The sequence below is a fragment of the Procambarus clarkii genome, chromosome 11 (genome assembly GCF_040958095.1).
Source record: "Procambarus clarkii isolate CNS0578487 chromosome 11, FALCON_Pclarkii_2.0, whole genome shotgun sequence".
Lineage (NCBI taxonomy): Eukaryota > Metazoa > Arthropoda > Malacostraca > Decapoda > Cambaridae > Procambarus > Procambarus clarkii.
The window spans coordinates 36,202,236-36,213,802 of NC_091160.1; the positions used below are offsets into that span (position 1 = coordinate 36,202,236).

An 11,567-nucleotide genomic window follows, 5' to 3' on the forward strand; every position below is an offset into this window, starting at 1 on the left:
TGCGTGCGTGCGTGCGTGCGTGCACGGGTGCATGTGAGCGTGTTTACTGTTGTATAAAGTGACACGATATATTAGTATAGGCTTCTTGCTCCCGGGTCCTCCCTACCAGTGCCTGACTCGCCTTATATATATATATATATATATATATATATATATATATATATATATATATATATATATAAAGGGTTGTTACATTCATAGTACAAGAGCCAGTAGTACGCATAGCGTTTCGGGCAGGTCCCGAAACGGTCATAGCTCCTCGGCCAGGATACGAACCCATGACAAATGTTGGTCAAAACTTATCACAGTCTCCGGATACATAAATGGATTACTTTTTAAGTTCAGTTTTTCGCGTTCTGACAGTATATTTATTCCCTCAGCGACGAGGCCCTTCCCGGGGGGTGTCCCACTTTAATATATTCGGCTTTAAAATGGTTTTTGTATTGTTACATTCGGCTTATGTAGGTGACCTTCCTCCGAGGGTGGCCGTTGTTAGTCTATTGGCTCGTTCTCGTGGGTGTTTGGGTGCTTGTGTGTACCTAGTAGTGTTTGTTTAATGGTGCTTGTACAGGCAGGGAGGAATACCTGTTTAACCCGGCCCTTCATAGTTGAGTTACTCCTGCAACGATATTCCTGGTTTTCTATGATTTTTCTAATATCATGCGTTTGGTCTGCTGACTTACGCAGCCCGTTCTCTTAAGGTTTCCCAACGTCAAGGAAACGGTCAATGTAAAGTGTGTCCTCTACTAACCTACCAGAGGACCCACAACAGAAAACGGGACAGTACGTCACTTTCGCCAGCCGCTTGCTTTTTTCTAGTACGACGATTTATTGGGCCTTATGTAACGCCTACGAGCGAAAAGCGACGATATTTGTAGGAGGACAGGTTGTTGTTGTTGTTGTTGTTGTTGTTGTTGTTATAGATTCAGCTACTCGGAACAAGTTCCAAGTAGCACGGGCTATGGTGAGCCCGTAGCTTACCTGGCACAGGAGCGGGGCAAGTAGCATGGGCTATGGTGAGCCCGTAGTGGACTTACCTGGCACAGGAGCGGGGCAAGTAGCACGGGCTATGGTGAGCCCGTAACTTACCTGGCACAGGAGCGGGGCAAGTAGCACGGGCTATGGTGAGCCCGTAACTTACCTGGCACAGGAGCGGGGCAAGTAGCATGGGCTATGGTGAGCCCGTAGCTTACCTGGCACAGGAGCGGGGCAAGTAGCATGGGCTATGGTGAGCCCGTAGCTTACCTGGCACAGGAGCGGGGCAAGTAGCACGGGCTATGGTGAGCCCGTAGCTTACCTGGCACAGGAGCGGGGCAAGTAGCATGGGCTATGGTGAGCCCGTAACTTACCTGGCACAGGAGCGGGGCAAGTAGCACGGGCTATGGTGAGCCCGTAACTTACCTGGCACAGGAGCGGGGCAAGTAGCACGGGCTATGGTGAGCCCGTAACTTACCTGGCACAGGAGCGGGGCAAGTAGCACGGGCTATGGTGAGCCCGTAACTTACCTGGCACAGGAGCGGGGCAAGTAGCACGGGCTATGGTGAGCCCGTAGTGGACTTACCTGGCACAGGAGCGGCGCTGTGTGTGGAGGACAGGTTCTTTGTCTCCCTCTCCTCTTTGTCCAGTCTGTTCACCGTGTTCATCTATATCCAATCCGTTCCATGTGTTCATCTTCGGATGGAAGTGAGTGAAAGAGAGGGAGCAAGAGAGGCAGAGAGGAAAGAGAGGGAGTGAGAGAGAGGGAGAGAGGGAGGGAGGAAGTGGTGAAAGAGAGAGGGAGTGAGGGCCCGAATGCGTGGATTTATAGAGATGGAGAGATGGAGAGTGAGGGAGGGGGGTGGAACAGTATGAGTACTAGCTATATGGATCCTGGGGAGTGAGGGAGAGAGGGAGAGAGTAGTGAGGACAGTGAGTAGTGGGGAGGGCTGACCAACGCACTGCAGTGGCTCCTGTCTACTGCTGTCTGTAACTCTCTCCGCTGGTACAACCATCTTGGTACAGTTCCACCAGCCTGGTCTACTACAGTGTGTGTGTGTGTCTGAGGGGCTACAGCCACTTTGGTACAAATAGTACCTGTGTACTGGTGTTATTAGCTTAGTACAAGAAGTGATGATGTATGTACAACAAAGATATACACAGTTATGTATGGTACAATAAGTGATGTATGGTACAACAACGGTACCGTATGGGACAAGAGTGGTGTAATAGTGATGGCAATTGGTACAACCGTGATGTGTGTGGTGCAATCATGGTGTGGTACGGCAGTGATTTGGTACAATCATGTTGGTGTGGTACAACCATGTTGGTGTGGTACGACTATGGTAGTGTGGCACAGCAACAGTGGTGGAGTGTGGTACAACAGTGGTGGAGTGTGGTACAACAGTGGTAGAGTGTGGTACAACAGTGGTAGAGTGTGGTACACAACAGTGCTAGAGTGTGGTACAACAGTGGTAGAGTGTGGCACAGCAACAGTGGTGGAGTGTGGTACAACAGTGGTGGAGTGTGGTACAACAGTGGTGGAGTGTGGTACAACAGTGGTAGAGTGTGGTACACAACAGTGGTGGAGTGTGTTACAACAGTGGTGGAGTGTGGTACACAACAGTGGTAGAGTGTGGTACAACAGTGGTGGAGTGTGGTACAACAGTGGTGGAGTGTGGTACACAACAGTGGTAGAGTGTGGTACAACAGTGGTGGAGTATGGTACACAACAGTGGTAGAGTGTGGTACAACAGTGGTGGAGTGTGGTACAACAGTGGTAGAGTGTGGTACAACAGTGGTAGAGTGTGGTACAACAGTGGTGGAGTGTGGTACAACAGTGGTGGAGTGTGGTACACAACAGTGGTAGAGTGTGGTACAACAGTGGTGGAGTGTGGTACACAACAGTGGTAGAGTGTGGTACAACAGTGGTAGAGTGTGGTACAACAGTGGTGGAGTGTGGTACAACAGTGGTGGAGTGTGGTACACAACAGTGGTTGAGTGTGGTACACAACAGTGGTGGAGTGTGGTACAACAGTGGTGGAGTGTGGTACACAACAGTGGTAGAGTGTGGTACAACAGTGGTAGAGTGTGGTACAACAGTGGTGTAGTGTGGTACACAACAGTGGTGGAGTGTGGTACACAACAGTGGTAGAGTGTGGTACAACAGTGGTAGAGTGTGGTACAACAGTGGTGGAGTGTGGTACAACAGTGGTGGAGTGTGGTACACAACAGTGGTAGAGTGTGGTACAACAGTGGTAGAGTGTGGTACAACAGTGGTGTAGTGTGGTACACAACAGTGGTGGAGTGTGGTACACAACAGTGGTGGAGTGTGGTACAACAGTGGTAGAGTGTGGTACAACAGTGGTGGAGTGTGGTACACAACAGTGGTGTAGTGTGGTACACAACAGTGGTGTAGTGTGGTACACAACAGTGGTTGAGTGTGGTACACAACAGTGGTTGAGTGTGGTACACAACAGTGGTGGAGTGTGGTACAACAGTGGTAGAGTGTGGTACACAACAGTGGTGGAGTGTGGTACACAACAGTGGTTGAGTGTGGTACACAACAGTGGTGGGGTGTGGTACACAACAGTGGTTGAGTGTGGTACACAACAGTGGTGGAGTGTGGTACACAACAGTGGTGGAGTGTGGTACACAACAGTGGTGGAGTGTGGTACACAACAGTGGTGGAGTGTGGTACACAACAGTGGTTGAGTGTGGTACACAACAGTGATGGAGTGTGGTACACAACAGTGGTTGAGTGTGGTACACAACAGTGGTGGGGTGTGGTACACAACAGTGGTGGGGTGTGGTACACAACAGTGGTTGAGTGTGGTACACAACAGTGGTGGAGTGTGGTATAACACACTATTGACCAAGACCTGCCATAATTACTCTACACAGTTCCTGGTCAACCAGCCTCCAACTAGAGCAGTGTGTGAGGGCAAGAGTGACATAGGATTCTTCTTCAGGTTATCTTGAGATGATTTCGGGGCTTAGAGTCCCCGCGGCCCGGTCCCCGACCAAGACTCCTTTTTGTTACTCACCCCCCAGGAAGCAGCCCGTAGCAGCTGTCTAACTCCCAGGTATCTATTTACCGTTAGGTGAAAAAGGGTATCAGGTTGAAAGAAACTCTGTGTCCATTTGTTTCCGCCTCCCCCGGAGATGGAACCCGGAACCTTAGGACTACGAATCCCGAGCGCTGTTCACTCTGCTGTCAGGCCCCTGCCGTCGACGACACTGCTTATATATATCAGGGCATATATATATGCCCTGATACACTACTAGCATCAAGGCACATGCCTGTGTTGGTTTCCTTAGTGTAGACTGCAGAAATAACATCACATGAGACCAGAAGACATGGCAGGATGTGCAGAATACCCCCGTTGAAGAGCAGAGGTGCAACAGGTACTCTGAGAGAGAACTCTATCAACATCAGAGGCCCGAGACTGTTCAACACGCTTCCACTACACATAAGGGACATTACTGGCCGACCCCTCACAGTGTTCAAGAGAGAACTATCAACATCAGAGGCCCGAGACTGTTCAACACTCTTCCACTACACATAAGGGGCATAACTGGCCGACCCCTCACAGTGTTCAAGAGAGAACTATCAACATCAGAGGCCCGAGACTGTTCAACACGCTTCCACTACACATAAGGGACATAACTGGCCGACCCCTCACAGTGTTCAAGAGAGAACTATCAACATCAGAGGCCCGAGACTGTTCAACACGCTTCCACTACACATAAGGGACATAACTGGCCGACCCTTCACAGTGTTCAAGAGAGAACTATCAACATCAGAGGCCCGAGACTGTTCAACACGCTTCCACTACACATAAGGGACATAACTGGCCGACCCCTCACAGTGTTCAAGAGAGAACTGTATAAACACCTCCAAAGGATACCTGATCAACCAGGCTTTGACTCATACGTCAAGCTGCGAACAGCAGCGTCCAACAGCCTGGTTGACCAGTCCAGCAACGAGGAGCCCTGGTTGACGACCGGGCCGCGGGGACGCTAAGCCCCGAAACCAACTCAAGGTATACTGAGTGTGAAAGCCACCATTCCTTTCCCAGACTGTCACATGTAGGGAAGGCATCTTACCTTCACTATGGGTTATTTAGCACGACACTTGGCAGGAATGAGCCCATGTGCTGCAGTAAGTGTTCAGTACCAGGTACTGGCACCTGTTCTATGGTACAACAATTAGCAAATGGAACACCAAGGGGGTGGGGGGGGGGATCTATAACGACTCCATTTACCTGTTGATACATGCGACCATCAGAGCTCGTGAAGGGTGCTTCTCTGGCACGTGCTTCCAGTAGGTTGCTGAGCATGCGTTCTGGGATGGCTTGGGGAGCACAGGCTCCATCCCTGTAAACTCGCTCCATCATCACGCTACGCACTTTCTTACCCTATGTAAGACACTATTATTATTATTATTATTATTATTCTCGTCTCACCACAGGGATGCGGTGCGACATCCGTATGTGTACATCATTCGTGACGGGCGCCCTGGCTGCCACCACCGTCACCCTCATCCTGTAAGTCATCCTCCAGTAACCCTCACCTTACAAGGCTCTCTCTCACCAGTACTACCAATAATGTTTACATGTTGACTTCCAGCCATCGACCACGTGGTCTCCGCCAGCTGGTCATGTTATTGTTGGCGGGCTTTTGACGTGGCCAGTGTTTATGACTCCATTCTCCTGCACCTCTTACTGTATAATTGATATGCAATATACCGGCCACTGTCACCTGCCCGTCTCAAAGTACACCTGGCCCTGTACACCTCGTCCTGTACACCTGGCCCTGTACACCTGGTCCTGTACACCTGGCCCTGTACACCTGGTCCTGTACACCTGGTCCTGTACACCTGGCCCTGTACACCTGGTCCTGTACACCTGGTCCTGTACACCTGGTCCTGTACACCTGGTCCTGTACACCTGGTCCTGTACACCTGGTCCTGTACACCTGGCCCTGTACACCTGGTCCTGTACACCTGGTCCTGTACATCTGGTACAAGAGGTTGTACCATTCCACCACCAGTTCACACAACACGGGTGTAGTGTTCTCTTGATCACAGTATCTACACCCAAGATCATTATTGTGTCTTGTTAATATTTTTCAGGCATTCTCTAACTGCTTTTCTTAAACCTTCTCAAGTGTTTTTTTTTACGGTATTTAATGTTTTTGAGGTGGTGTAAAGTGTCATATTCCGCTTATTGCTACAGAGCACCTCACACTATACCAGAGCACCTCACACTATACCAGAGCACCTCACACTATACCAGAGCACCTCACACTATACCAGAGCACCTCACACTATACCAGGGCACCTCACACTATACCAGGGCACCTCACACTATACCAGAGCACCTCACACTATACCAGGGCACCTCACACTATACCAGGGCACCTCACACTATACCAGAGCACCTCACACTATACCAGAGCACCTCACACTATACCAGAGCACCTCACACTATACCAGAGCACCTCACACTATACCAGAGCACCTCACACTATACCAGGGCACCTCACACTATACCAGAACACCTCACACTATACCAGAACACCTCACACTATACCAGAGCACCTCACACTATACCAGAGCACCTCACACTATACCAGAGCACCTCACACTATACCAGGGCACCTCACACTATACCAGGGCACCTCACACTATACCAGAGCACCTCACACTATACCAGGGCACCTCACACTATACCAGGGCACCTCACACTATACCAGAGCACCTCACACTATACCAGGGCACCTCACACTATACCAGGGCACCTCACACTATACCAGAGCACCTCACACTATACCAGAGCACCTCACACTATACCAGAGCACCTCACACTATACCAGGGCACCTCACACTATACCAGGGCACCTCACACTATACCAGAGCACCTCACACTATACCAGGGCACCTCACACTATACCAGGGCACCTCACACTATACCAGAGCACCTCACACTATACCAGGGCACCTCACACTATACCAGGGCACCTCACACTATACCAGGGCACCTCACACTATACCAGAGCACCTCACACTATACCAGGGCACCTCACACTATACCAGGGCACCTCACACTATACCAGGGCACCTCACACTATACCAGGGCACCTCACACTATACCAGAGCACCTCACACTATACCAGAGCACCTCACACTATACCAGAGCACCTCACACTATACCAGAGCACCTCACACTATACCAGAGCACCTCACACTATACCAGAGCACCTCACACTATACCAGAGCACCTCACACTATACCAGAGCACCTCACACTATACCAGAGCACCTCACACTATACCAGAGCACCTCACACTATACCAGAGCACCTCACACTATACCAGAGCACCTCACACTATACCAGAGCACCTCACACTATACCAGAGCACCTCACACTATACCAGAGCACCTCACACTATACCAGAGCACCTCACACTATACCAGAGCACCTCACACTATACCAGAGCACCTCACACTATACCAGAGCACCTCAACACTATACCAGAGCACCTCACACTATACCAGAGCACCTCACACTATACCAGAGCACCTCACACTATACCAGAGCACCTCACACTATACCAGAGCACCTCACACTATACCAGAGCACCTCACACTATACCAGAACACCTCACACTATACCAGAGCACCTCACACTATACCAGAGCACCTCATACTAAGGTTTGTGTATATTTCCCCAGCGTGCGTGTATTCCCTGGAACATACGTGGTGCTGCCGTGCGAGCCGACCGTCGCCAGCAGGCCGGGGGTGGTCGTCGACGAGTACCAGGACCGCCTCGACCCGGCGTCGCGGCAGTACCAGGACCGCCTCGACCCGGCGTCGCGGCAGTACCAGGACCGCCTCGACCCGGCGTCGCGGCAGTACCAGGACCGCCTCGACCCGGCGTCGCGGCAGTACCAGGACCGCCTCGACCCGGCGTCGCGGCAGTACCAGGACCGCCTCGACCCGGCGTCGCGGCAGTACCAGGACCGCCTCGACCCGGCGTCGCGGCAGTACCAGGACCGCCTCGACCCGGCGTCGCGGCAGTACCAGGACGTCCCGGCTCTTCATTTTGAACTGGGTTCTCCCAGGCACCGGGAGCCTGGTCCCCAGCACTCTTATCCCAGGACCAAACCCAGCGAGCTAGGGAAGAGCCACGACGCGGGGCCCTGGCAAATGGAGGTTGGGCCTGTCGACCTGTCGCACTCTGAGAGGAAAAGCAGGTTTTCCACTCTGCCGGACGGTCTTCAGCAGCAGCTACAGCAGCTGCTGTTGAGAGAACAGGAGAGAAGGGGCACACCTGGCACTAAGCAACTTAATCCTCAACAACACCAGAACATGCATCAGGAACACAACATTCAGCAACAACAGAAGATAATTGCAGAATTTACAAAGAACTGGCAACCACAGGAGAAAACAATACAAGACCTCAACCATCCGAAGAAAATTCAACAGCAAATACATCAACAACAACAATTACAAATTCTACAAGTGCAGAAATAGCAATGTGAAGTCTGTGAGTTACAAATACAATGATATTACATGCAAATATGATTGAAAATATAACAGCTCCAACAAGCATCACCTAGAAGCACTACAACACATGCTTCTCAAGAAACAAAGACACGAAACATAAGAGCATCAACACCTGCGTCATCACATCAACACACGTGTCACTAAGAAGCACAAGAACATCAACACCTGCGAACTAACACCCACGGCAACACGTAACAAGAACAACTGCACTGAAAAACAAAGTAACACACACACACACACACACACACACACACACACACACACACACACGAACATCCACGATCAGGAATTTGTACACCGGTTGACTGACAGTTGAGAGGCGGGACCAAAGAGCCAGAGCTCAACCCCCGCAAGCACAATTAGGGGTGAGTACAAGGCTTTTTATTATACAAGGAATACTTTTTATTTTCTTCTCCGAGGCTATGGGTCCCCACATTGGCACCACAGGTGGTACCCTCACAAAAAAAAAAAAAAATATATATATATATATATATATATATATATATATATATATATATATATATATATATATATATATATATATATATATATATATATATATATATATATACGCTGTGCGTATCAGTGACTATATATACATATAATTATAAATTGCATTAATTGGGTACCTATAAACGAGTGCTCCACAATATCATATTTCAAATGTACTGTATACAAATAAAAATTATTATTACTATTATTATTATTATTATTATTATTATTATTATTATTATTATTATTATTATTATTATTATTCTAAACAAATAACAGGTGAAACAATTTGCGTCTCGCGCGCTGAGAATATTGAGAAAGAAAGGTTTGCTATAGCAGACACTACTGGTATAGATATCATGCCTAGTATATCCGCGCCATACATGATGCCTATCAGTCATACCAAGTGTGTAGAAATTATGCGATATGCTGGGGAAATATACCTGATGAATGGGAACCATAGCAGGTGTGGAAATCATAACAGATGTATAGGACCCTTAACAGATGTGTGGGAACCTTAACAGATGTGTGGGAACCTTAACAGATGTGTGGGAACCTTAACAGATGTGTGGGACCCTTAACAGATGTGTGGGAACCTTAACAGATGTGTGGGAACCTTAACAGATGTGTGGGAACCTTAACAGATGTGTGGGACCCTTAACAGATGTGTGGGAACCTTAACAGATGTGTGGGAAACCACAACATTATATATATAATGTAATCGTAAGGAATTTAATGACATATTTGATGTCAAGCTTCCACGTTACATATATCATGTCAAGCTGAGGAAGCCTATTATTTATTATTATGTATTAGATGTTAAGCTGAAAGAAATCTATCTGTGTGTAATACAGATGAAGATGATCAATGTTACTGTAAATAATAACAAATTAACATAGTAGACATTTAAGAGTGTAAATTAAGAGATATAAGCAATGAAAGCCTCATTGTGTTGCGTCTGGTGAAAGATACTTAGCCTGAACCCATAATACCTGGCCAGTCACAGGTATTTGGCAGGAGATAAAGGTCCGAGTGTGTCTCTTGCTGCTGCTGCTGCTGCTACCCTGGTCTCTGGGGAGCATTCTTCATGTACCTGGTTCACCTGACTGTGTGGGGAACATTCTTCATGTACCTGGTTCACCTGACTGTGTGGGGAACATTCTTCATGTACCTGGTTCATCTGACTGTGTGGGGAACATTCTTCATGTACCTGGTTCATCTGACTGTGTGGGGAACATTCTTCATGTACCTGGTTCATCTGACTGTGTGGGGAACATTCTATACGTACACCCAGAAATCACAATAGCGTATGCATCAAATGAACAAATATGAACATTTTTTCATTTGATGCATACGCTATTGTGATTTCTGTGTGTAATGAAGTAAGGACGAAGAGGTAGAATGGCCTATTGACATAGCTCGAGTGCATGGGGGGAGTTGTGTAAAACCCTGGTTTGTGTCTCGGAGAGGCTGCAGGATCCAAGTAAGTTCAGTAGAACTTCTGGTTTCAACTCTTTTGACCATGTCGTTGCTCAATCTATTAAGGCAGCGTCTGTGATGCTCTCGGACATAGGTTCGAATTGTAACGTAAGATTATGTTACTTTGTTGGGTAGATTAGATACACAGTGTTTGGTGAGTTTCATATTTGTTTAGTAGTCTTGATTACAGTAGTCGGTTGGTGGCATTGTCGTAGACTTTCAGACGGAGCTTGGAGCAGATCAGAGAGCTGAGTGAGGCCGGAGTCGCGGAGCTCTATGTGTGAGAGCGTGACGGCTCCATGGGGAATTGTGAGTGTCTGAACTCGGGGAGCGAGAACGTTGTAGCTCGATGCGGTCGTAGTCTGCTGTCTGTTCTGTGTCGAAGCTGTAGCGTCTTTGGGTCGATTAGAACTACCTACGCCACATTCTTGACTGTGGAAATTGTCCTGTCGACTATTCGCTTGCTTATATTCGGTGGCTACACCTCAGCTTATCTCTGAAGCTAGACACAGATATATTGAAATAATCAATGATGGAGTCAGAGTTTGTCTCCTGTGGATTCTTTCCCATATTGGTCTCTGAATGCATGATAGAACTGATGATAGAGCCAAGACTTTTGCTCGTAAAGAGGGAATTGATTACCAACTTGGACTGCCTTTGAGCAGCCTAAGGGCAGCAATATCCCAGAAACATCAATTATATTTCGGAGACTTGAGGCAAAGTGAAATTCACACCAGTTACTCCATCTATCATCATTCTATTATGCAGGAAGAACCGCACGTCTATAGGTCATCCAATAATGCTAGCAGACTTCTAAATGTTACCACTGCTAAGCTTAGGCTTGGCTACAAGTACCTCTGGGAGTTTGTAACATCTGCTGATGTAGATTTGACTAAATGTAAACTCTGTCAGCAGAACTGTTCGCATACTTTGCGTCATTATATAATGGAATGTGAAAAAAATCGCGGAATTTAGAGATAACACCATCAAATTTTTATTTGCTTAGCTAAACGAATTAAAGGGTTCAGTTCCTGAACCGATTATGTGCC

At 48.1% G+C, this 11,567-nt stretch overlaps 1 protein-coding gene across 3 annotated transcripts in view; it reads left to right on the top strand.

The window, feature by feature from the left end:
• The window catches only part of LOC123758295 (probable basic-leucine zipper transcription factor I), an 82,550-nt gene extending 73,549 nt beyond the window's left edge, over positions 1-9,001 (top strand). For 2 of the 3 annotated variants that reach the window (XM_069322594.1, XM_045742500.2), the window contains exons 2-3: positions 5,450-5,525; positions 7,713-9,001. In XM_069322594.1, coding sequence (XP_069178695.1) covers positions 5,452-5,525; positions 7,713-8,514 — 876 coding nt within the window. In that variant the 5' untranslated portion in view covers positions 5,450-5,451 and the 3' untranslated portion in view covers positions 8,515-9,001. Of the gene's footprint in view, positions 1-1,871; positions 1,996-5,449; positions 5,526-7,712 lie in introns of those variants that run through there. The other variant, XM_069322593.1, reaches the window with a different exon arrangement.
• Positions 9,002-11,567: the final 2,566 nt, after the last annotated feature.